Source organism: Falco punctatus (assembly GCF_963210335.1).
Source record: "Falco punctatus genome assembly, chromosome: 6".
NCBI lineage: Eukaryota > Metazoa > Chordata > Aves > Falconiformes > Falconidae > Falco > Falco punctatus.
The window spans coordinates 25201617-25228828 of NC_137585.1; the positions used below are offsets into that span (position 1 = coordinate 25201617).

Consider the following 27212-nt stretch of genomic DNA (forward strand, 5'->3'; position numbering starts at 1 on the left):
TGGTGGCATGTATATTGAGCTGACAGAAAATTTAATAATAGTACCAAATGCCTCATGTCCCGCACAGTCCAACACGCCAAAGCCAGGGCCTCCATTTCAGATTTGGTGTTTAAACATGATCCCCATGTGCTGTGTAATTTCCACATTGTTGTGTTGTTGTGCCTTTTGCTACAGAACAGTACTACAGGAGCTAAACTTTTCTGATGCACCCTGTGCCCTCACAGTGCAAAGATGATTATCCAGGTGTCAGTCTGGGCTGGCTGCGTGTCTGAGGTACAGGCTCTTTATGAGTAACTTCAGCCACCTGCAGCCTAGGATCTCTGCTTTTTTCATGGACACAATAGGCTCCTCCAGAGGGTGACTTGGAACAGCCGAGGCAGCTCTCACTGCCTGGGAAGTGGGGTCTGTGGTACAAGGCTGGCTGTGCTGGGTGGTGTGGTTGTCACACAGATTTTTTTCTTATAGTTCCTACATGTGTCTGGGTGACACCTCAGAATGACACTTGGGCCACCTCTCTGGCATGACCCTCTTTCCTCCTCCCTTCCCAGTCATGCCTCCTGTTTCACCATCTGCAGGAGCACAGGGCTCGGTACTTGATGCCCCAGGCTGGCTACTGTGCTGTCTCTGCAGGCTAGACTAGGAGGTCCCACAGTCTGTCCACTGCAGAGGGGGTTACGTGTGGCTGTGTCAAACAGGGCACCTGTGCTTATCACTGAGGTGTGAAAAGCACCAAGCAGACAGTGAAGGCATAGAGGGGCCCTGCTCTGCAGGGTTTAATTACTTTCATTTTAACCCCAGACCTCTCTTGCCTCTGCAATGTTTGGTAAACACGACCTTTTAGAGAAGGAAAAAACAGATGGCATCCTGCATTAGTGTAACTGCCTGCTCAGCACCCCGGGAAAGAGAAACTTGGCTTCTCAGCAGCAGTCTTTCTGCCACTTCGACTCAGATCTCTTGGCTCCTCATCCCTGAGGCAGGTTTGAACATCACCAAATTCGCTGACAAAAGCCTGCCGGTGCAATCATGCAGAAGATAGAATTTCACTGCTAAAATGAGATGAATTCAGGGCTGGGAGGCAGCAGAACCTCTACAAGGCAAGGAAGCCTTGCATATCCCCTCAGCCCGTTGCTCTCCTATTACAGCTGCCTGTGAGATGGGTGAGGGACACAACTTTTGACATTTATAGACCTAGGCAAGGGCTTCTGTGGTCATCTTTTCCCACCTGTTGTGACAGACCCTAGGTTGGACTGCAGCTCTGGGTTCCTTCCTAAGGGACCTTACCCTAAGGGATCAGGGTAATTGATTTCTGATGGTAGTGAGTGAGCTTCTTCACAGGAAGATCTTTGTGTAACCCAGATAAATTTTGTTTCTGTTCTCTAGTATCTCAGCTGTTTCATCTCTTATGATCACTGCAGCCCAGCAGAAGACCGCTGCTCATGTCAAACCAAGCAGAAGGAAGCCCGGTCTTCCTCAGCATAGAGTAACACAGCCTCAAATCACCATCCTCAATATAGACAGTCCAAACACCATTCACCAGACAGGAAATCAGATATGATCCAGATTTTAACTTTGGCAGTATGTTCAGATCTAGGATTTTGGGTTGGCCTACAGCAGAAGACCAAAACAAAACCAGCGTGGTTAGCGTTCCTTCCTCCTTTCTCCAATCCAGTGGCCACCCCCACAGCCTTATGCAGCAGATACAAAGATCTGCTTTTCCAAGTTCTAACCTATTTTGTCACTGCTGCTTCACTCACACTCTGATCCGTTTCATGTCACTTCTCTTCCCTGAGGCCTTCTTCCCTTTTCTACATTCCCCCTTTCAGAAAACAGGGTGACTTAGTAACTTACACATTTGGTCATACAAGCTTATATACCCCTAGGGCCACTTAAACTTTTCTTCCCTATGAAGAATGAAAACTGTTCCCATACTTATACTTCATACTCAGACATGGACCTTTTGGGGCAAGATCATTAAGAAAAATAGAAGTTTGCCTTGAAACAACCAATCCTACAACATGTTTGAGCAAACTATAGCTGGTGCTGAATAGCATTATGCCAGTGGATTGCACCAAAGTCAGTGGAGGATCTAGCCTAATACGCTATTTTTTAAGACAATCTAACATGCTTATCAGATCCACTTGTGCTGTAACAGCACAGCAATACTTTTCACAATGCCATTCTGCACCATCCATTTTTGTGCATCTTGACCTAGCACTATCACATTAGTGTATTCTGGGAAATCTCAGGCATCTGTTGTATCTCGCCAGTCATCCCCAAAGACATGCAATAGAGTATCAGCAATGTGTACACAAGGTAGCCTATCCCCATCTTCCCTCTTTCCCCAAAAGATGGAATGAGAGAGATTGCAGTCAACCCAGATACACAGGCAAAAACAGCAGCGTCATAACCTGTTTACAGGAAAGCAGCAACATACCAGTGGGGGACATGACATCGGTGACACATGGCTCTAGTCACTAGACAAATACAGATCCCAGTGGGACGACGGTACGATCTCTGTGTGCCAAGAACCAAGGTGCCAACCAGAGATGGTTAGAAGTTACTAGAACACACTTCCAAATGGTGTGGCCAGTGTTACGTTTCCTCAGTCTCAGAAGCAAAATCTTACTGAACTCAGCTCCTGTTTATGTCTTGATACTTTTCTTCAGCATGATGTTTTCTCACAGAAGATGACATGGTTTCCAGCTCTTCTGCAGTTTCTGAACAGGCCAGCTGACAGTTTCAAAATCTTCCAACTTTTTTACACCCTCTCTCTTAGCTATCTAGCTGTTTGCAGAGCCTAGATAGAGTGGCCTGAGCAGCTGTACAGTGTGCACCTCTTCAGCACCTCAGACTCTTCAGTTCTTCCTGGAGCATAAGAAATTCTGCCAGGGCCACATGTGGAAGAATGAACTCTGGACACAGACATGTTTTTCCAAAAGGAGCGGTTATTGTATTTGAACACAGAGCCTGCCCCATGGGGGTGGTCAGAAGATGAACCTGCATAGCAGTGAGTTAGTGTTGCAGAGCACAGAAAAGATAAGAGGCCTTTGGATTGACATCATACTACAAGAAAAAGTGTAATAAAAGGTCACAGCCTCATTGCTATCACTGCCAAAGAATACTGGCATGAAAAGGAATATTCCAGCCAAGGGACCTGCTCATTTATCTCCTGTTCACATGTTCTTGTTCCCTCCAGTTTCTTCTTTCATTTGCACTATATTTTAGCTTCCTGCTTTTCCTGCTCCTCTCCTGTCATTCTCCTTCTCTGTATAGCATGGTTGCCATCCATTTTCCTTACAGTAGCACTGTTTTATTCATTGGGATGAGTCTGTATCCCTTTCTTTCTCAGTGGCTTTTTCCATCTCTTTGCCTTCTCTGTCTCTACCTTGTAAGCCATGAACAAGTGTGTGGACAGAGGGTCCAGAGAAACCATCCGTCCAGTTCAACAGAACACACCTTAGTGTACAAAAGATCTGCAATGACCCAGTTTTGGGGGTGAGTGCATCTTGACTAATGCAGATCAGGTCAGATGGTATCAGTAGAGGATTAGAATGAAGGGTGTGAGCTCCACCACAGTCCATCCGCTATTACTTCATCAACTGTCTGTGCCCGTTTTCTAGTGCTAGATACAGGACTATTTCCACAGCTGGCATAGCCTCTTCTCATGCATCTCTGTGGTGTTATCTCACAGAAAATACAGGATACAGTAGGTGTTTATGTTGCATTCCACCAGTACCAAGAAGTTGCCATGTTACCAGCATGGAATTCTTTGCAATATAGGAGAGAGAACGCGAGGATCATCTGCAAGCCATGAGTGATTCACCTAGTATTAAAGCAACTAACTGATCTCAATAACTGCTGAAAGTGGCTCCCACAACTGTAAACCTGGCCATGATTGATTGTCTTTCACTGACATTACCAGTGCTGTGGCCCAAGAAAAAGCAAGCACTGCCACATGTGGGAGAAGAGCACCTGAATCCAAGTCTGAATTCCTCAAGTGTAGGACTCACGTAAACAACAGAAGAAACAGGGGAACAGGAAGGACTGGAAGACATAATATGTGGCCATGTAATGGCTGGGTACAGCTTCAGGCTCTCAGAAAATATGTCTGACAGGTATCTTTGCAGTTTCAAAAAAGGATACTTCAGACAGGTTTTCTTTGGCCTCTCTCTTCTGCCGTCTTCCTGCTTCCTGAAGAAAGGTGTTGATACAGACGAATAAAGCAAACAATGTGACAAGGTGATTCCAGTTTCTGTCACATTTTTTTCCCCTGTTGAACAGCTCATCTATTCCTCACTATACTTCCCCACCCTCATGTTCTACAATCTTGCCTGAAAGTGGTTGCACCAGCTGTTGGAGAAAAGGAGCAGAGAAATGCCTGTGTGGGAGATAGTGCCAAAATGTTCTGGTGGATCCCTTTAGAGGACTGACACACTGCATCTGAAACTCACCTCCTGTTTCTTTGGAAGCTTCCAGAGCCATTCCTTCCAGGTCATAGTACCAGAAGAATTGCCAACTATACCTCCCTGCAAGAGATTCCCAAGGTTGTTGGTAACTATGATGTTAAGGATGTTCTCTAAAAAATTTTTTGCTTACAATTGTGTTTCCATATTTCCCCTAAATCTACATGCACTGAACATCTTTGTGGTTGTGGACCTAGGCTCCTGCAAAGCAATTAAAGCTGCTAGTCCAGACTGTACAAAACACCCATAAAAAGCAAGGAATCTACTCACACTCAAGTTTAGGATGAGTTCAAATCTGGGTCTAGACATCAACTCCTCATCCACATCTCTGTGTCAGACTAAAATCTAAACTCTGACAACTGTGAGCCTGGGGAATATTTATGTGGTCTTTACTGAGCCATCCCTGCCTGTTTACAGCATCCCTACAACCTCCAATCGTAGTATCTTGAACAGGATTATTAAGTCTACAGGGAGGAAAGAGTAAGAAGTAGATGAGCTGTTAAGAAGCAGAAAAAATCCTCTCTTTATGCCTGTGACCTCAATAAGGAAAAGAAATGAGAAAAGGAGCACAAACAGGATGCACTAACAAAGCAGAAATGTTGCTCAAACTTCTCTTGTGTGTTTTCAGAAACAGTGCTGTGGAGGACTTTAGCATGAATGAAAGAAGTCAGACTGAAGAACTCTGTATATAAAGTTGTTTGTGCTCAGAGCACACAAGGCACAGGCCATGGGTGTAGAAGCTTGCTTTGCACTGGCATGTCCAGGTGCTGTAAGCCTGACCTGGAGTGTTCTGCATTAATAATCAGAGAAGAATTCATCCTCCACAGTCCACTAATTGTAAGAGCTTGCACTTGACACTGCTAGCTGGGGGCCAGTTAGTCAGAGTTGTTATGCTGTTTTGTGTGGTAGGTTATAGATTTGATTTGATACAGACTAGAACCATCGTGCTTCACACCTGGGCCAGGGCCACTGAGTACCTCTGAGCTGTGAGGAAGCACTGACCTCCGGATTATATGTCCAATATCCTGAGAGCAATCCCAAACCAGAAAGGCTAATTTCCCATTTCATGAACTGGATTTGCATTCTTTCTGTAAGGCAAGGTCAATCTTTCACAAGTTCAGACAAAATGATGAGTAGCTCAGTTGTTTTTCAGTAATGCTTGAAGAGTGATGGATACTGGCGGAAAATCACCATTCCCCACCTGTTTGTCAAGATGCTTCAGTGGTATCTAAAAGGAGAATCAACTTGGGGAGCAGTTCTCATCAACTTCATGGGCTTCACCCTTAAGGGTATTGCATTCACAATCCAAGCAGTCTTGTGGATTTCTCAGGAGGATCTAACTGTCAGTGGACCTAGAGTGACCCAAGGGCAAAGTGAGAGCTGTAGTGGGAGAAGAAATACTCCTGGGTTACAGCAGTGGGGAGCCAAAGAGGGATGTGATGCTGCGAATGTGCAGTGGATAATATTCATGACTCTTTTGTGCCAGTGCCTTCCAGCGTGACTTCAAAGGATGAAGAACAAATGCACATTCAATGGAAACAGAAAGTTCACATAAAGAGACATAAAGAGTCAGAGACAGCAGACCTCCAAAAGGAAATAAGATTTTGCTTTTTAACCATGTGTTGCTTAGGGTGCAGCATACTCTTACGCAGCTCGGAGAGCTGGGAAGAAAGATGTTTGAAGGTTTGATTTCAAAGAACTGTCCAAAACCTGTCCATTCACTTTTCACTCTCACACATACAAAAATGGGGCAACAAGCACCTAAAGGACCTCTCCCAACAAGAATACATATTTCCATTTGAGTACTTCGGTAAGTCAGAAGCGGGGCAAGAGGGAACTTCCCCAGAACTGCGAGGAAGGCTGGCTTGGAGATGTGTCCAATGGCTTACATTTCTCCTTACCACTAACTGGTGCTGCAATGCCAGGCAGTAACCAATCTGTGACAGCAACTAATCCAGCAGGCACTTTGGAAATGAGTATACAGCTGTTTGAAGTCTAAACTATATTGAGTTACAATTTAATTGGTCCATAATCATTAACACTTGCCAGTTGCACTATTTGTGTTTCAATCCTGATCTAAGCAGCAGTCTCCCTACTGGAAAGTGAGGAAAAATTATGGGAAAATATGAGCAGAGCTTGCCCAACTTTTCCATAGATGTTTCCATAGATGCTTCAGACACCAGCCCTTCTGCTCAGTACACATAGAAGCCCTTCCAGAAGACTGTTCAGATCTCTGACCTCTCCTCTTCCTGGGAGGACTTTTTGTCTCCTTTGCCTTAAAAGCAGGTCAGGTCTCATCTGCATGTCTTCCAGATAGGAAGGACCTTCTCTATCCCACAAATGTAGGTGGAACATCCTCCCTTCCCAAAGAGCTACCTGGGATCTGATCCTGCCCTTCACACAGTCCCACCCAGTCTCCTTTGTGACATGATCCTTTAGCCTTCCGGTGCTATCCCCTTGTCCACTGCCAAAGTGGACCAGCCCCAGGCACTTAAACTTGTACATAGAACTTTTCCCACCACTGGAGCAGAGGTGATTTTCTGCTGATTTCCTATTCAGCATGGCAGGCGAGCCAGAGGCAGGCTCCGAAAAGCCTATGAAAGGCAATTGAATGAATATACTGTTCCCTCCAATTGTGACTCCATCATTTCCTCTCATTACTCTAATAGAAACAAATCTTTCTCATCTCAGCCCTATTACCCCACACAAAGGAAAATGGTATGTAATCCTGTTAAAGCTGGGCTGCTGCTGGACACATTTTAAGGTCATTGTTCTGGGATGCCAGTCTCCTCTGTGTGAGACTGGGAGAAGTGGGAAATGCAATTACTAGGCTATTCAAATCCCTCGAATGAAACCCTGCCGTTAACAGGCAGAAGCCAGCAAGAAAAAAAAAAAAAAAAAAAAAAAGAGCAGTTGCTTTATGAAATTATAGGGTTTGGCTAAAACCAGAGTCTAATCAGCACCTCCGTAAAGAAGCAGGGTTAGCTCCTACTGCCATCCATGGAGTCTCCTCATTCCCCTCAACCCGGTCTTTGGCACCCCCAGTGGAAGCCTGACCTGCAGGATGGGTTATGGCATGAAGCCAGTGGTGCGCAGATCCAGTGGAGACAATGGTGGTCCATGTCCAGAATTTACACCGTACTTTGAAATGGGGAAGCCCTGAGTTCAGCAACAGGAATCTGTCTGCTGCTGCCATCGCCTCATACTGTACTTTGGCTCTGAGCTTCTTGGGGGCAGATTCTGGGATCAAATCTGCCTCCTAATATTCATGGCCTCAGCACCAGTCTCGTTGATTGCTGGTGCGACCCAGCTAAGCAACCAGGTGGGAAATTTGCATTGCTGAATTCATGGAGCTGTAACCCCCGCCCAGGGAATTCACATGCTGGAGGAAAGAAGGATGATAGCACCACTTGTGGCAGTCCTCGAAGCAAAGCAGAACGATGAGTGGGAATAATTGCAACCACCTCATCGAGTTGTCTTCTATTGAAAGGCTAGACACTAGGCATGTTCCTAATCATCCCCACCCAGGTGAAGCTAAGGCATCTTGAGCTGGACAGGTAGCAAAGAAAGAGTCAGAAATCTTGCAGGACAAACATTAGCAAAGACCACACAAGAACAACAATGGCCATCACAAACCACAAGCAGAGACAAACTTTTGTCCCAGAGTGTTCCTGACTGCCAGCCTTCTACTGTTGTGCCCGGTTTCCTTCTTTCGCCCCACGCTTGAGCTGCATGGCTATTGTTGCTGGTCTCTGCTGCAGTCAGGCAGTCACTCTTCTCAGTGCATTGATGTCCCTCTTTATCTTCACCTTCCCTGCTGTATTGCCCTCCTGCTGCCCATGTTCTGTCAGTTTCCTAAAGGATTTCTGTCCCACAAGGTAAGGCTGAAAGCAGGACCACTCTTGCAGGTCCCAGGAGGAAGTGATGTGGGCTGAGGTAAGGCTCCTGGTAGAGGAGGAGAAAGCAGCCGATCACCACTGGAGTCTCCAAGTCCCTTGAAGAAATGAGAGTCACTTCCCTGTTTATGCTCTTTATTAGTCCCTATTCTCTTTAATCGGCTTAGACTGATGAGCCGAGGCAGCGGTAGGGATCAGCTGGGCTGTTTAATTAAAGGATTGCAGCTCAGCCTTGCAGTTTGGGGGTTTGTGTAAATGAGCTGCAAGTACATTATTTAATCTGCTGTGCAGAGACGAGTTGGGGCATTAATGAAGCAAACTCTAATTAAAACTAGACGGCTGATGGTTATTAGTGGCATCAGTTCTGACAGGATTTATCTCATTTAGAGAAATGCCTGATCATGGAGAGGGAAAAGAAAGAATAGACCTGAGCTGGTTTATCACATTTCACCACAGCACCGCTTGTGACTGGCTGTCCATTCAGTGGGGCTCAGGAGAGCTGCACAGGGAGCCTCTGTGTCCCAGGCTCTCACATCAGGAGTCCTGACGAGCTTATTTAGAGATATGCCTGGCTCACCCAGGAACTGATTGCCTATTCAGGTTGTCTGACCCACATATTTCAGTCTTGATTGACTTTTGTTCTGCCTTGGTTCAATGGGAAGCCTGTATGATTTGAGCAGGGTGACAGGCTCTGTAAATGATCTGATGAACCTCTCCCAGCAGCGTACTGAGTCATTCCAGAGCAGCACAGCTATCAGCGATGGACATCAGCTCCGTGGTGACCCTGTGTTTTTCCTTCTCTGCCATTTTTTTGCCCTCCTCACTGTATTGTATATGTAACTTCAGATATGAAGGAAGCCCATGGCTGACTGCAGGACCTGGTAGAAGCTAGGAGGTATTTTCTGACCAGCATAAAGCTGATTGGTGAGTTCAATAGTCTTGCATGTGCTCTGTCTTTCTTCTGGCACACTGTGGGAAGTACGGATGTTCTCACCTGAGACAGTCACACAGAGAGATCACATATAAAAGCTTCTCTGTTTCAAAAAATGAAAATTCTGTATGCCTGTTTCTCACCTTTGAATAACCAAGGTGTCTTCAGCGATCTCTGTGTCCACATAGAATATTGTGTCACACACAGACAGATTCAGGACTGCTATTGGGGTCTGGGTGCATTAGAAAAGGCGAGGACAAGAGAAAGCCTTGGGAAAAAAGTAAGGAAAGCCGGAGGCCTGCAGAATGGGACAAACTACAAAAGGCATGAAATGGACAGGCATCAGTATGAGAAACCTCTTAACTGGAAGCTCAGATGCAACATGTTGTAGGGGTCATTGTCATTCATCCCAACTTCCGACTTTCCTAGTTCAGACTCATCTTTGGATGCAACTTGCTGAAGTTGTTAAATTACTGCAACAAATGATTGCTTCCTCTTCAATTTACCTGCTAAACCCCAGGTGAGAAATCTAGTGTGGCACCCAGCACAAGGAGGGCAGGCAAACTCAGTCTCAAGGGATGGGTAGAACCTTTGGGAGTCACTGAGACAAAAGGAAGGCCTGACAAAAAGCATAACAATGACCCTAGAGCTTAAGACACTGTAGAAATGACAGCTTTACAGGACAAGAAAATGCTAGAAACTAAGGGAACTGATCAGAAATAAGATGAAGGCTGGGAAAAGAATGGGGCAGGATTAAGGATTAGGGTATGAAAATAGAACACTACAACAAAACTGAGCCTCAGTTCAGACAAAATAGAGCACATAACCAAAACTCTCTCCAGAAATGCAAGTGAGAGGTGGCTGTCCCTGCCACAGAAATCTCTGCTGTCTCCTCTTCCTTGCTAGCATCTTCCCATCTGCCATGGAGGTCCAGCTGTAGATGTCCCACAGGGCTGTCAAATTAATTTTACCAAAGCTTGAAAGCTTTCAGCGCAAACATCATGGGGGTTAACCTCTCTATCTTCATACATGGATGGGCAAGAGAGGTCCTGCTTCTTTACCCTGTCTCCAAGTGTGGCTGAACCCTAATTTTGAACACACACACATTCACCCCTGTTCTCTTCATAGTTGTCCAGTACCCACACTTTTCCTTGGAAGGAAATCAGAAACCACTGTCTGCTCCAGTGAGCAGAACAAACAAGAGAACCATTACTTAAAAATGCTGTAGCCTCACTACTGCAATTCAGCTGCCCAATTCTGTCCAGAGCTCTCCCCAGTAACTCAGGATTCTTACAGAGATGCCAAAGGTCAGATGTAAAAGCCTAGCAGTAAGAATCTAGCAGTGTGATGAGGTAAATGTTTGAAGAGAAACCTGTTTGCTGTTGACAGAAGGGTGATGAGGCCTGAGAAAAAGGAATAGGCCTGTGAGATGGAGGTGCAAGGAGTTGTGAGAGGAGAAGGAGATGGCAAGAGAAGAGGGACAAGGCAGAGCATGGAAGCTATATGCAGCATGTGCACCTCAAGTATTTTTTAAGCTCCTTGAACTCCTTGGTCTTGGCAGTGATGTCACTGATGAGGGACACTGATGAGGCATTCACTGATGAGGGACAGCTATGACAATTGCTGGTGTACCCACATCTGGCTGCACTGGATAAAATCTGGAATAGTTATTAGTACCTGTCTATAACTGCCTTTCACGGGCAAGCTCAGACCATTTCCACACATGTAAAACCGCGCCCCCCACCATCTCTCAGGGTGTGAGACAGAACCCTGAGTTTCTTTGGTGACTTTTGCTGTAGCTTAAAGGTTATGGATCTATACTGGTGTATGTCCAGGCACCTTATAATGTGGGATAACTAATCTGAAGCAGAAGACTGAAGCATGTGTGTGTCAGTGTCAAAGTAATGCAGAAGGATAAGAAAAGGTACAAGCAAGAATGTGAGTTGATGGAAGCAGATGTCTGAAGAGAGGCTGAAAGTATGATTTTGGAGGTGCATGGGTGTGGGTGAGTGGAGTCCAGAGGAGGTTTGTGGGCAATTACACGATGGTATGAACAGTGATCTCTAGGAGAGAAAAGAGAGGTACAGCAGTGCTGGGGACATGGGACATAAGGGAGGGCGGAGGAGATGGGTGTGTAAAATACGTGAGTTTTGTCTGGGATAGGAAGATTAGTGATGGATGATAAGGAAGTAGGGGATGGAAAAGAAAAGTTCTTGCTGTCAGCTATTTCCCACCTTGGTGAAGAGTCCAGAGATGAAGGCTTCTGCTCTGCATCAGCTGCTGGGCAACAGAACTGGTGTAAAACAGTTTCATTCCTGTAAGAAAAAACAAACCATAGCAGGTCAGTGTTCAGCTCACTCAGCAGAAAACTCAAGGGGGAATGCCTTTCCCAGGGCTGTTCCAAGGGGACAGTGACTCCCAGTGATGCTGAAAGAGAAATCTGATTATGACATGAATGTTTTGCACTCCGAGGTGGTGGAGAGCAAAAGAGAAGAGGGCTGACAATTCTATTCCCTTACCTTACCTGTCCTGCTGCTGCTGTTAAGCTGTAGAGAAAAGGGCAAAAGCACCCAAATAAAAAGTTTTCCTTCTATCAGTATCTGTCTCATGATCCCATACATCCTATGACAAACAGTTTTGCCTATCTCTAACTTTTATTTCTTTTGGGACAGAAACATCTCCTTATATGTGTTTCCTTAGATATGTCTCCTATACATTGTAACACAAATAAATTGCTTTTTTTGTTGACAGTGGCTAGATTAACTCTGCAGACATTTCTCCTGAAACCTCTCTAGAGCAAAGAAATGGTCTCCGCACGTCAGCACTGGGCATTACCAGAAACAGCAGCAGAAAACTGACAGGACAAGCACAAGTAGGGGGACTGAGATCATGACTTCCATGAGAGGAAGACATCACAGCATAGAAAAGCAAAACCATAAGAAGTAACAAACCTGAGCAAAACAGAAAAAACAAAAGGCTAAAAATGGGTTTATCACTTAAGAAGGCCAGAAGAATTAATCCAAAGGAAGAAATCCTAAACCAAACTTCCAAAACTGCTCACTGATATTGAATGACTTGTTCTTGAGTTCCTTGCTTGGAAACATGTGTAAGGAGCCTGGTTTTCAGGCGTGTTGCACACTTATCACAGTATTGGAACCCAGGAAGAGCTGCTCAGCACCTCTGAAAATGAGATTCTTTTAAGATACCACGAGGGAGGCCCTTGAGGTGTCATAGGCAGCACAAATCAACAGCCAAGTTTGAACACACTGACTTTCATCCATGAAAAGAAGTCACTAAAAAGAGACAACAGTGTCAAAAGGGGAAAGTACTGGGGGAACGGAAAAGAAAACAAAAAGAGGAAAAGAAAAGCAGAGGAAATAGAGCAGGCTGAATCCTCAGATGCCATAAAAACACTCTGTCTCCAAGTCAGTGGAAGAGCACTTAGAGCTCTGTTCTTAGTGCTAATGCAGAGACCCAGGGCTCAAATGGGGTCACCTCCTGCTAAAAATATTTTTGCAGCTTCACCAAGACATAAGCAGTAAAGCTAATTCTTCTGGCTTGTCATGGAGTCTCAGATTCTTCCAAAGGCCCTACCATACTTTCTGTCACTCTGAAATGTGAAGCTTACCATCTTTGTCCTTCTCAGTATCTGACAGACGTAGCCACAAAGATACCTAAATTACAGGGAATGATGATACTGTTCCCAGCCACCTCCTTCTGGCCTCCCAGCTAGCTTAATATAACAAATTGCTTAGTTCTTCCACTTCCTTGGCTTCCAATGCATTCACAGAAGGAGTATTTCCTTAGAAACAACAGGACTGGCAGGAGCAACACAGCGGGGGGAAGAAAAAAGCATTATCTTTACTTCACTAACCTCTGCCTGTGCCCTTGGTCCCTGCCTGTGACATGCAACCTGCTGGAAAAGAGAGGACCTTTTTGCGTGATAAATCAAATTCACCTCCTAGTCTTCCATTTCTATAACTACCCAGCTGACTTCTCTTCTACCAGCCTGCTTATTGTTGGTTCTCATGTTGTTTCTAATTTAAACTTCTCAGGTGGCAAGTATCTATCTGGCTGGTGTGCCCATAAATTACTTGTGTTGCCTTTTTACTGAAGCAAGTGGTGGGATCACATTTGAGTCTATGTTCAAGCAGGCTCACACAAATACTTCAGCTCCTACATCTTGGCACTCTCCTTCCAGCTTGAATCCATCATGAATTTTCTGATAAAATTTTGGTTTTGCAAAAAACCCACTGATCCATCAAATTTGAACTACCTGGTGAAAACTTCTTAGGTTTGATGAAGATTCTTCACATTACAGGGCTTTACCTGGACTGCCTGGCAGGCTGCTGGAGGGCCATGCTCCATACCTCACATCTCTAGTGCAGCTGTGCCATACAAGTAGCCTCTTGGAAGGAGGCCATTAGGTTTTCCACCCAGCTCTTTGTTCTTCCCAACTTCCAAAGCGGCAATGCTGGGAGCTGGCTAGCCCAAGAGGTGTGGAGCACCTGTGTCAAGGCAGTCAGCTCTGCAGAGCAGCCCTGGAATCACAAACATCATCAGCTGCAGTATGGAAATACACACGGCTCTCAGCTGACTCAGCAACAGCTGGCATTCATTCTGAGGAGCATGCCTGGATTCAGAAGTATTATCTATTGGCATTTCCTATGAATTTCATCACTACAGGAACCGCTGGGAAAAAAGGGCCTAGTTCAAAATAAAAGTAACAACATACTTTTAAATCATAGAATCATTTAGGTTGGAAAAGGCCCTTAAGAACATCGAGTCCAGCCATTAACCTAGCACTGTGAAGTCCACCACTAAGCCATGTCCCTAAGCACCACATCTACACATCTTTTAAATACCTCCAGGGATGGTGACTCAACCACTTCCCTGGGCAGCCTGTTCCAGTGCTTCACAACCCTTTTAGTGAAGAAATTTTTCATAATATCCAATGTAAACCTCCCCTGGCGAACTTGGGGCCGTTTCCTCTTGTCTTATCACTTGTTTTTTTTGGGAAAACAGACCAACACACACCTTGCTAGAACATCCTTTCAGGAGGTTGTAGGGAGTGAAATGGTCTCCCCTTAGCCTCCTTTTCTCCAGGCTAACCAACCCCAGTTCTCTCAGCCTCATAAGATTTGTTCTCTAGACCCTTCACCCGCTTCCAAATGGAATCTTCCAAAAAATAGACACCCCAAATTTCAGCCATTTCTCATCTCAGCACTTCTCTAAATGAACTACACTGCTTTCTGCTTTTATTGGAACAGCAGATGCACCATTCCAAGTCCTAATTACCCATGAAGAAAGCAAACAACAGGGAGGGAAAACACAGGGAAAAAGAGGAAGGAACAAGGACAGAAAAACCCTAAGAAATACAAGCCTGTATATAGAGAATGCCTCACTAGTTAATTATCACAATAGACACACAGAGAAAAGTAAAGGGGAAGCATGGAAAGGAAGAGTGGTGTGAAGTTACAGGACTTTAGGCTTAGTCTCCTGTGGGCGTTTTAAGAAAAAACATCTCACAGATACTCTTCAGAGAATCAGTATGCTCTGAGCACTGCACCTGCACAGCCAGCTGTTGACTCTGGTTTTCATGATTTCTCATGGGTGTTTAACACTAAACCTGCATATTTTCTGCCCAAGCCAGAATCCTCTTGAACCTCTGAGATCCCAAGATCTCTGGAGTCGTTGTGCACCTTACATACCACTACCAGATGCTGATCATGCCCACAGGCAGAAATTGCCTCCAGGACATTTGGGATCCTTGAGTCCCCCTCTGGGGGCCATGACTCCCATGGAGAAGCCAACATGGTGGTGAGGAGCAGCCACTGCCTCGTGGAGGTACATATATGAGGTATAAAGTGTATTCCAAGATACTGCTGAAAGCTCTTCCCCTGACTGCGGGCAGGGAAGGACATCTTATTACTCCTATTAAATCAGAGTTCCCCAGAGCCCAAAAGCAGTTGGAGCTCTGGGTCTATTTGCATCACTCTTTTACAGCTTGCTTCTCCTTCTGTGCTACTCAGGCATACACCAAAGGGACTGGGTTCCACCATGGAGACTATCCTTTTTCTTTTTCCTCTTTCTTCCCATCTCTTGATCCTGCATGTATCTGATATTTTGCAAATCCATGCCCTCACCTTTGCAGCATAGCATGCATAGCCCGGATAGGAGCTGGCAGAGGGTCACCTTGCTTTGGTGGACCTCTTTGCACCCTGAAGAGGCTGTATTAATTGCTACTTGGACACAGCAGCTCTCATCTGGGTGAAAAAGGCAAGTGGCCTAGGGCCTTACTATCACTTCTAAGCCTAAAGTAAGTGCTCTAGGAAAGAAGCTGTCTTCTTAACTCTGTGAAGTCTTCAGGTAAGATGTTATTTTTGTTGCTGTGATTCAAGAAGGCCTGGCAGGGTTGTAATGGCTGGTGGCTACCTGGATTTCATTACCCTGTGGTGTTGTCAACCGTCATAGCTTTAAAGTGCATTCTGAAATATTTAGTATCTGTCTGAACTCAGTGTAAGTCTTTTGATGGTGCTTTTTTTCTCCTTTCCGTGCTTTATTTTAGTTTTGTTTTTAAACAAATCTTACTTCGTAAGTCAGAAAGGCTACACAAAACTTGAATGTGCAGCCTCTGAGGAGTTAAACACCAAGAAGCATAAGGTTTGTTTTACCTCTGAAAAACAGGGAGGAAGGCAACGTGGCTTCAATCCAGTGACAGCTGGCTCAGATTCATTACTTTGGGGTCAGCTGATCTGTAATATTTTTCTTTTTAAATACTTCAGGTAGGTGGCATTGGTCTACCAATTAAAAGGGTAGGTCCAGGGCTTGCTTTTTTGCCTTTCTGTCTCTTCTTCTATGTCCTCCACCTTGCCTTCCTCAGACTTGCAAACCATTGCAGAGACTGCAGCTAAACAAATGCTCTTGTGAGCAGATCAGGCAGGTGATTGTGAAGAGAGATGATTTCTCCTGTCTGTCAGGATACCACTGAACTGTTCTGTTTTCAATTTATTGCTTTAGAAACAAATTATTATCTCTTGGGCTGCACCCTGATGAAAGCTTGGAAGTGAAAAGCCAGAAAGAAAAGGTTCTGCAGGAGTGAAGAGTAGTTGGGTAGTACGAAAGAGGAAGAGGCTAACAGGGAGGGCAAGGCATGCTGAAGTGTCTGTTGAGATAAATGTGGCCTGCAGTATGTGAGTTTTGTGTGGAGAAGCAGCAGAGCACAAGGGTAAGCACAGAGGCAAAAGGAGGTCTGGGAACAGCCTGAGCCTGTCAGTGCCTAGCTCCATCTAGCTGGGACACATGCTCCGGAGGCAAGGATTTGACAGTCCAGACCTATCTTAAATGCAGAGAAAGCTGTGCCTGGCCCAGTAGTAACCCATGCCATCAACTGAAACATTAGCCCCCTCTCCTCTGAGAGACGACAACTGACTGGATTTTACTCAGTTGTCTTTAACATCGCTCCTGACAAGAGGTATCCTCCAGCCAGCTGCCTGCAGCCTCAGTGGGGATATCTGTGAATGAACTGTCCAGCCACAGCACTTCCCGCTCTGTGATGAACTTTAGAGAGGCCTGTGCCAAACCTCCTGGCTAGCACAAGCTGTCTTGTCAGCTCAGGAGTTAGGTTTACTTTTACGGCTTCTTAGAAAGTTGAACTGTGCTGCAGATGGCCCCCCTTGACTCATGCTGCCTTGGTCTTTACAGCTCTGGATCCCAAAGAGCCAAGCCTCTTTTCTCTTAAAAACTAGTATTGTAGAGGGTACAAGAGATGAGTTCCAAAGATTTAAAGTCTCTGTAGTTACCTAGATTGCTCATCACAGGGCCAAAGGAGTGAAAACTTTCCTAAAATTGCCTTAATGCTGTATCTTCTCTTCAGACAAGTGCTTAGTTTAGCACTGATGATAGCTGTCCTGAAACAGATATGCCCGTCTGCTGAGAGCTGTATTACGGTAAACAAGTCTAATGCCTTTTTCTTCTTCTCCTGTCCCCTGTAAAAGGAAACTCCCAACCCAGACAGCATATGGAAAACAGTGGTTCTCCCTCCTCTCCAGCAGTCAGCTTTAATTAAACAAATATCCAATGTGGCCCGTTCCCATACATAAAGAGTAGCTCTGTGTTTTTCTGCATGAATTATTTTAGACTACAAGAAATGCCAAAACTAGAAAGAATGAAAACTGGTCTCACCATGAGTACACAGAGCATGCTTCTCTCTAACATGCTGCATCACCCCTGCGGCCCTGGTCAGTAATGCAGGATAGCTGGCGTGGCCCCTACTGCAACAACAATTAAGATCACTGGGCTGTCCAACTGCCAGTACTTGCTTAACCTCTGTAGCTTCGGGCTTGGGCCCTATTGACCTGCGTGTTCAGTAGCCTTGCCCTTGGCCCAAGCGTGCATCAGTTCTTAGAAGTCTGACGATGCTGAAAGGCAAATGGTGATCCCTCAAGCCATGTTCTGTCAGTAAATTACTAGTCCAACTCACGTAGCCTTTCTGGTTTCTCTTTTTGAAGAGAAAAATCCTTTTGAAGAAATTCTAGAGGCTTTGACTGACCAAAAGTCATTGTTTGTGCTGAATATCTCAGCTTTCCTGGAATCTTTTGTTACTTGTCTTTATCTTGCATTTTTTTCAGACAGCTGCCAAGAGAACAGATTGAGTCACAGAAAATCATGGCCTAGAAGGGGAAGATTAAAGGCAGAAAGAGTCAAAGGAGAACTGAATTCATCTCAGATGAAGTTTTACTGGCTATTATCTTTCCTAAGATGAGGCCTGGAGAACCACAAACAGGAACTATTTAGCAATTCTAAGTTTATGAAAGGCCAGTTGCACAGTCTTCTGACTCCTCCAAAGTGTATAGCTCAATGCTGCCTCTACCTACCAACGGAGCTGTGACACAACCTAGCTAAGGTTAGCTGCAGACCTTAGTCCTTCTATCATCTCCTTCCTATGCTAGATCTACTTCTGACTCCTGTCAACCTCGAACTGAAAGCTGAAGTGAAATCTGAAAAAGGCAATGTTTCCAAAAGAGTACCTTCTAGCAACTAGCTGTTTCTCCCCTGGTTCTTCACTCTTCACTTCAAAATACCCTCACTAAAACTTTCTAGCTGTCTTAATTACTCATCTTGATTGTAGGTCATTACACTGGTGTTTTGGAAGGAGGGGAGTATGGGAAGAGTTTTATATTGCAGGGAAACCATGTAAGATTAAAACTAAATTCAATGTAATTTCTGGAATTTAAGTTCTGTAACTCCTTGTAAGTCTGGTGGCCTCCTCATTGATAGGCGATATGGTTGATGGCAAGAATTTGACAAGGTTCAGAGAGGAACAGGACATTTAAAACACTGCCCTATGAGAATACTTAATGCAGAACCTTCCAAAGCCAGTGTATAGGACTCAAACTTCTCAGCATTAGAAGGTGGCTTTTATGGGTGTCCCATGGCTATCTACTGTGACTCTTCTTGCTCTTCCCTTTTGAACATTTGGTGTTGGTTACCTCTGAAAAACAGCTACACAAACCAGATTAACAAATCTGACTGAGAAATCCTGTGTTAAAGGGCAAGGGGCTTAGTAGCCAAGATACTGAAGTGTAGGAGTGCAACAGGGCTGAAACTGTAATTTTATTTTACATTCCCAGTAACCACAACAATCCCAACCTGAGGGTCCCCATGATGCATCTTAGGAATTGGCTGATTTGGTAATCTTCTCTAAACTGTCAAAGACTCCTGTAGTCAAAGAATGTCACAGTATTAATCTCCAAAGAGGAGAATGAGACTGAAGCACTCTGGAGTAAGATTTGCATGGTAGATTTTTGAGGATGAAACTACAACAAATGAAGCAGGGGGAAGAATTGAGCAAAAGATGACAGGAAGATGATTTTGAATTTGTGTCTGTTGACCCAGCAAGCTCTTACTGACACCTTAGGCTACTTTGGTTTTATTTCCCCCTTTCTAACTTTATAGCATCTGCCTCTTCCTAATAAGCCACTTCACACCTGTTGGTTTTATGGCTATAGATTTACTTTGCTCTCCAAGTCATCATTGCCTTGACTCCCTCATCAGAAACATCCTCTCAAGTGGCAGCAGCCATCCTTAGTCCTTTAGCTATCTGGAACGTCTCACTGATGTATTTGTAAAGGGCTTGCATGTGCCACTATAGTCTGTGCAGAAACACTTTATATTTGTTCCACATGCTTGTCATTGACTTTCTGGTCTGTTGCCTACAGGGGCAGATGTTCATAATGCATCTATGTGTAGAGTGCCAGTTACATCATCCAGATTTTCTTAACTTATTTCAGACAAGGGACTGTCTAGCTCTGTCTGTAACCCTTCACAGGCTTAGATATCTAATTAGTTGTATGAAAACAATGAAGATGTGCCTAGAAGATGTCTAGATGCCAGCGTGTAACTACTGCCTACAAATACAAATTGCTGAAGAAACCCCCTGGCAGTGTCAGCATGATGGATGAATGTATAACATACACATGTATGCCCATAGCTCTTCTTTCAGTCCATTTGAGTGCCTATTATGCCACAGCTCTTTCTTTAGCATTCTCAGTTCTTCCTTCTTCCCTCCTCTGCCCCCCAAAGTCATGCTGGGAGGGGTGAGGAGGGGAGAACTTAACCAGGACCATCTATTCCCTCTGCTTGCCTGTCAAAAATGAAAACTCAATTTGGCCTGCCTTGAACACCTCATGAGTGTTGGAGAGAGTATCTTCTTCCATGATGTTTCTCTAGACATGTGATGATAAAAAAGAATGGAGCTCATCCTCTAAAACCTACTTAGTACCTGCTTAATCATCATATTGTTTCTTGATACAAATGCATTTTAAGTCATACATCCTTTGCATAGTATTACTATACATTTGGGGTTTTAGTGCTAGGGGATGGGATAAAGACAGGACTCCCTGGCAGAATATTTCCAGTTTCTTGCCAGAATATGTTGATTTTAGAGACCCTATGAAATATCTTACAACAAATTCACCTCAGTAGTACAAAATACCATATGCATACACTACTGTTTGGAAAGTGAAAATTCAATGTGACATGCTGACGCAAGTGTGTGTCTTGGAGCTATTGTGAGTTCTTCAGAACAGCACAGCTTGGAAGGATAAGCACAAGGCACTGTGCTGGGGAAATGGAATTTCCTGTGTTGGAGGAAAAAGATCTGAGCCAATGCTGCTGTGATCTGATCTTTTTTTGGTTAACTAGTTGGGTGACTATAACAGATATGTCAAATATGCCATTCATTTATCACCATCTGCTTGTAGGGATGGAGATATTAACGCCATACCTTCCTGCACAGTTGGTTTCTCAGCTTACTTTAGTCCATATATGTGGCAGGCATTTCTCCTATACACCCTCATTTTTACCTTGAAGAAATGTTTGAGAAAAGTGTGGGCATGACTGGCAGATGACTGCCTGGAATTCACAAAGAATTTGGAGTGGTTTGCACCAACTTCAGTGCAAAGAACATAACAGGTGGACAAATGTGTGTGGATGTGTACTAAAGAGGGTCTGAGTATGAAGGCAAGTATGAGCTGGCATTCATGGGCTTACGGTCAGTCAGCAATGTGTCTGGGAGAGGGTGAAAATGATCTGTGGCCTCTTGTGTTCTGGCTAAGTGGGGTCTGCTCCTCTGCCATAGACCTAGACACTCTTTTCTCCTGTTGGTGACAGGCTACTTGACAGAAATTTCCTTACCCAAGCATCTAGGCTCCAGATATCACTAGCAAAAGTGAGGAAGACTGGAAAGATGTCACCTGTGGATTTACTGCATTTAGTGAAAATAGTTGCTGACAAGTCCATTTTGTTACCCAGAAACACTTGAAGGAAATCTAATCGATCCGTTAAGCCTACAAGGAGTGGTTGGGCTAACTGCCAGATTTCCCTTACATGCTAGAAATGGGCAAAAGCAGAAAAAAGGAATGGAACATGCCCCTGGAATCAACTGGAGGGGGAGAGTCCATGCTGGCTTCTGGGTCCAGTCTGCCAGATAATCTCCTTTTGACAGCCCAAAGCAAAGTCTGGGGCCAGCTTCTGGACCCACTTCCAGCATTTCTCATGCTAGAGTGCATTACTTTTTGTGCAGTTTTGTGGCTCTTGGTGCTTCAGCTACAGTGAGGTAAAATAACTGATTCAAGGTGAACTAAGTATGATACAGTCATTCTCAATTATCTGTGAACTAATTCATTATAACCAGAGTCAGCCTAAGTGACAGAAATTATCCAAAGGAGGAAACTTAAGATCAAGTATCTACTGTACAAAGAAAGTCTGATCCTTAAAGCAGTAAACATAATGTATTGCATACACATGCAGTGCCTTAGTAAAGGCAGCAGCTTGAAGAGATTTGGAAATAGTATTCCACTTGGATGGAACAAAACATTCAGATCTGGGACATGTGGATGGCCTGGGAGAAGCTAGCATTGCTGAAAGCTCTCTGTAAAGGGGTACCTGTATCTCTGATGTAGCTATGTTGGCATCTCTTATAGAATTACCAGTTGAGGAAATATTTGAGTTTATGGGGAATGCTTCTCATGCTGTCATATTTGCCCAGTGGAAGTGATTCACTCAGAAGCTTCTCTTCTTGCTATTAATTTCTTTCCTAAGGCACAGTAGGAACAGGGATGAGGGAAATGATTGTACTTGCTAAGCAATTCCCAGGAAGAAGCTTCCTGGGTGGAAGAGTTTGTCATCAGCAGCTAGAGGGGTTGGGGGGGACTGCCTCTCCTGAAATGTCTTTGAATCACATGTCAATGGGAAGTCCATTCACTCAAACTGTATTTCTCTCTCCCAGAGGTACATCAGCCACATAGAGCATGGCTGTCTGCTAATTGGATTGATCCTTTATAAGTACTAAGAAGAAGGCAAAGTGGCTATGATGGGAGGAAATGCTGTATGTTGGGCTATGCATTAGCCCAAAGTGCACCATTAGTCTTGTTTAGATCCTCTGTCAATGGTAGAAACAGTTGATGACTTATTGTGATAGACAAGTCACAACACCATTTATTCTGACTTGCTAACAGGGTGACTAGTGGTACTCAGGGTAAACAGCTACTGTATAAAAGAGCAATATGATATTCTAAGTGTATGTGCACAGCTAATCACATGGAGGTGATCCTCTAGTGACACATGGAACACTCACTGGGAGTGAGCAGAGGTTTAATAGGTTGTAGCCAAAACTATATTTCAGATATCACAACTAGAAAGCTGCTATGTAAATCTGAAATGTGTGAGGGGGACTTCCTGTAAGTTCCTGGAATAATTTCAATTAAATAATTACCATAAACAGAAGTTGTATTAATTAATTTCTTAATTGAAAGACAGTACATTGATACAAAATTACCTTTCAAAAATATGTGACCTTTTCCAGGACAGTGTCCCTCACTTCCAACTATCTTCAATATCATCATTTATTATAAAGGTTATATATGTAATGGAATAATTACATGTCTGCAAATGCATGCTGATAGTGACCTTCTGTAGCTCTGAAACATCTTTTCATACCTCCTCTGTTTTGTACGACACAAAGGCCCTTTCTTCTTTGTTCAAATAATAGATTTATAACTACATAAAATGGAAATAGCTGGCAAAAGCTCACTTTTAATTATACTGATAAGCATTCTCCAAATCCCCTCCAGTTCTTCAAATAATAATTATAGTTTGTCAGCCTAATACCAATGAGTACGTGGTCCTCCTAAAGAGATCCAGAGCTAGCACTCTGCCTGAATGCTCTGCCAGCAGAGTAAACACCTTTTTTCTTCTCTCCTATTTTGGGCTAACATGTATGAACATTACCAAAAAGGCTAAGGTTTGTGTAAGTGGAATTAGCAACCCTTTTTGTAATTACTGGGACTATGAGATATAAATGGAATTTAGGTCTCTTCCTGAGTAAGAATAAATTATTTTCAGTTTTTGAATAAGTGTCAGAATTGGACTCAGCAAAAGGATTTTTGTTATGACTGAGTATTAGATCTGTTTTTAATCAGGCTTAGACTTCTTACTGGCCTTTCGCTCATGTGGCTCATGTTTAACCCCTTAATACAGGAAGAAAGTCCTGGAATTTTCGAGAGGCTAAAATCAAACTGTCCCTCAGCACTGGAGAATGATACAAAGCTATATGAAGGAGTGATGTTCAAGAATTCAGAATCCCATAAACATGCAAATTAGCTGATACACAGAAATGGCTCACCACTGAGCTCTTCGTGCACCTTAGCAACACTGTCTTCTGTAAACTTACTTGCTCCTGCACGGAAATGCATGCCCACATTTGCTGCTTGTATCACTGCAGTTCTGTGCCCTTGCAGGCAGCTCTATATTCAACACTGGACACCAGAGTAGTATGACAGCAAGCTGCACCAGCTCTTAAAGACAAGCTTAAAAGTTTGTTACTACTATGTTGGGCTGATGCACTAAATCTAAGTACTGGTTTTATTCTGCATGTTCATCAAAGGTTATCAAGATTGTTCTGTGGGGTAAGACCTACTGCCTAGTACTGAGCTGCTGAGACTCTACTGTGTGCTGAGGCTTGACACAAAACAGTACAGCAAGAAGGGTGCAGTTGAATGCAGTGAGTAAAATCATGGCTTGGCTTGGCTTGGCTTGGCTTGCAGAAGGCTGCTTCAGGCCCTTGGTTGGGGTCTTCACTATGGAAACTCAGTTACTGCCAGACCTGCAGGTACCTGGGGCTGTTGCATCAATGACACCTACAGCTGAAAGTGGAGTGGTTTCCTAATTGGGCAAGACAAGGAGAATTACGAATGCAGAACCAGACACAGGCTGCTTGGCAGCGTACACAAGACTAAATTTTGCTGTTCTCTGATGCTTCAGAGCTGAGCTTCTGCTGTGGGAAAGGGAAGAACAGAGGAAAAGAGCAGGACCAGTTGGAGACATGACTCTAATGCCTCAGGTGACAGATAGGAGTCATCATTGTTTCAGTGGAAATTTAATTTCCCCATTTCCCTTCTACACACACCCACATGGTTCCACCAGGGCCTTGACATATGGAAAGCAGGCAGTGTTCAAGGCTGCTTGTGGACACAGCAGCTGGTTGACACCCAGAGCAGCTGAATTTGCATATGTAATTGCTCTGGAAAGAAAGTATCATTTGGCAGTAATGCAAGTGGGGAAAGGATGCAATTTATATGCTCAGCACTTGACCATCACAGATACTTGGGCTTTAGTTAAGAGGAGATTGCAGTTCCTTGAGGTTTCATAAACTCCTAACCTTGCTAAGGTAGCAGAAGAGCAGGTGGAATTAATGAGGTATCCTAAGATTTGGAAAAGCTATGAAAGTTATTCCCTTTCCCCATCTTAACTGTTCAATGATTCCTGGGATTTAAAAGCAGTAGGACGTACAATGTACTGCCAAGTCAATTTATCAAGATGATGGCAGTTTAGGTTAGTCTTAGTCCCAGGAGTTGGATTATTTTATGCTCCCTGTCTGGTGTGGCAGCACTGGGAAAAAAATCACCACAAGAATGGAGAAGGCATCATTTCTTAACCTGATGCCTCACATACACTAACTGTTCATCCATGCCCTGTCTCAGAAATGAGGTATGTCAGCTTACAACCATACACCTGGCCAAAACAGCAGAGCTTCAATCCGTGATGACTATAGGAACCTATATAGCCTGCATCTGCAACCAAATATACAGCTCACCTTGAATTAGATCAGCTGCTTATGTCGCTCTATACTACTGGATCTCTCTGTAGTGCCTTATTGCAGCTAGCTTGTGCCTTGTGGGGAGCCTTAACATGCTAAAGAATCTGACTTACAAATCCATTACTGTTCTCTACTTAATAAAGCTTTCAGCTTCTCACATTGTGCTGATGTGCTGGAGTCCTTTGTTTCCTTTACTTGGGAAAAAAAAGGAGGCATGTGAAACATAAACACAAGAGATTTTCCTGTACTACAGGAGCCTGATTTCTACAGAGATATTTCAGGAAAGTTGCAAAAACAATTACTAGAAATCAGATTAAGGACCTGTGGGCCTGATTATGTTCTGCTCCTGAAGCAAGATGGCTGATGCAGACCTGAACCTTGCAGTACGTACAGCTGGGCAATCTCCTCTACCAACTGAGATTTGACAAGTTTGCTTCAGTACCCTGGTGCCAACAGGGCTGTAGCATAAGCTGACACCATGTGGCTCAGCATAAGCTGGCAGTGTTATTTGTGCTTTCACACATCAGCTGTGAAGCTACATCAGTGATGGTTCCAGACCCTAGATGCTGGGATGTGACAATACTTCCCATCTTGGGAAGAGGCGACAGCAGTGGCAGTATCTGCATCTGTGGTTACTTTAGCACTAGGAGCTGTTGAAATCTTGATTCTTGTGATGAACAGATCCCGCCTGGTCTCTAGTTTAGCCTTGGAAGCTGTGTGGTTGGGGAAATTCCACTTTTGGCAGCTGCTGTTCTGCATAAAAAGTGAAGTGCATGAAGAGATCCCAGAGATGTAGAAAAGGTATTGGGAAGAGACAATGAGGCCTCTGACAGGAAAAACAACCTAGTTAAAGTAAGATTTTAATCAAACAAGTGTCAAACAGTGAGAAGCACAGACATAAAACTCTGGATAAGAAAGGACAGCCGTCTTCCTATTCTCTAAGCACAGGTATGAATAGGCAAGAGCAATTATCACACTCCTAGGCTAGGAGGATCAGCCTTGCTTGTAGCTGAAACACAGCCTCCTGCATCCAGGGAGTAGCTACACACTATAGTTGGTCTCAGGGCAACTCCAGAGCAAACAGACTGTAACAGAGATTCATTAGTCACTGGGTTTCTTTTATGGCGATGAAGCAGAACTCACTCAATGTGCCGCAGAGACTAAATACCTTCCCTCCTGTGCTAGGTGGGGTACTCTGTCTCCAGGGTCATCTAGTTCTATGCTGTTTACATGCAGCTCTGCTGCTCCACCCCAGTCCTACCTTACAGGGAAATAGGTATCTTCATGTCTTGTGTCTTGGATTCTGGATTGCCAGAGTTCCTGTCTTCCCAGAGTTGCAACTTAGTCCTCTAAAGGATTAGCACCTGATTCCCTACACAGTTAGCAGAGACCAGGGTGTTCACACAGCAGAAATACTCTTGAAATTTATGAAGAAGCGGGACTGCTGTCCTAGGGTCCTGCCTGTGTGTCCTTGAGAAAGGCAGAATTTGAGTAGCAGCTGCAGACCACTATTTAGTCTCTACAGGCTGAGGCCTCCACGGTCATTTTGGGCAATGATCTGGGGACCATCTGCAAAGTGAAATTATTGCTAGACGGTCAGGAGTCACCTGATTAAAAAAAAAATAATTCCGGGTGATTCATGGTGGAGGGCAAGTAATATTGAATAATGTCCATCCTTGCAGCAAACTGACAAAAACACTTAAATGGGGTGAGAAAGGAGCATCCTTTTGATTTTTGAGATAAAAGTTGTTCCACCTTGCTTGCAAAACCAACAAGGAAATAACACTGAGAAGCAAATCTACCTTTTATACACTTGTCTTCTATTCTAACTAGAAAGGCATCTCTTCAGGACTTCCCTTATCTCTGTCTACTCCCTGGTCAGGATTACTTCAATACAATGTCCAACATTATATCCAGATTAGATGATAATAGTTGTATTGATAGCTCCGTGTGTCTCAGCTGACCTCCCCATCAAATCTCCCAGCTCAAGTCTAAACGTAACATTCATTGCATTTTATTCTCCTTCTCATTGTACCTAACAGTTGCTTCTCAGCTGAATGTTGATTGCTTTCATCACCACTCTAGTGTTTACTCGAGCCATATAAACTCATACTTCATTTAAGTGTTTGCTTCTCCTTCTACCCACCATATTTTCAAATTAAGCTCAATGCTAACAGATTAATCTCTCTGGTCGGTGTGGCAGCAGTTATGCCCACAATACGACTGGGATGGGGCTTAACACAGTTGCCTTTACTGGGATCTGA

General features: G+C 44.1%; 1 protein-coding gene and 1 long non-coding RNA gene across 7 annotated transcripts in view; one reads left to right on the top strand and one right to left on the bottom strand.

Annotated features, from left to right (window-relative positions):
• Positions 1-27212, bottom strand: part of IQSEC3 (IQ motif and Sec7 domain ArfGEF 3) — a 120242-nt gene that overhangs the window by 43880 nt on the left and 49150 nt on the right. For all 6 annotated transcript variants that reach the window (XM_080393503.1, XM_080393508.1, XM_080393507.1 and 3 more), the window contains exon 2: positions 11525-11605. In XM_080393503.1, coding sequence (XP_080249629.1) covers positions 11525-11605 — 81 coding nt within the window. The remainder of the gene's footprint in view (positions 1-11524; positions 11606-27212) is intronic.
• LOC308066363 overlaps positions 1-27212 on the top strand; it is a 57831-nt gene that overhangs the window by 14484 nt on the left and 16135 nt on the right. The gene's annotated exons all lie outside the window — the stretch shown is intronic.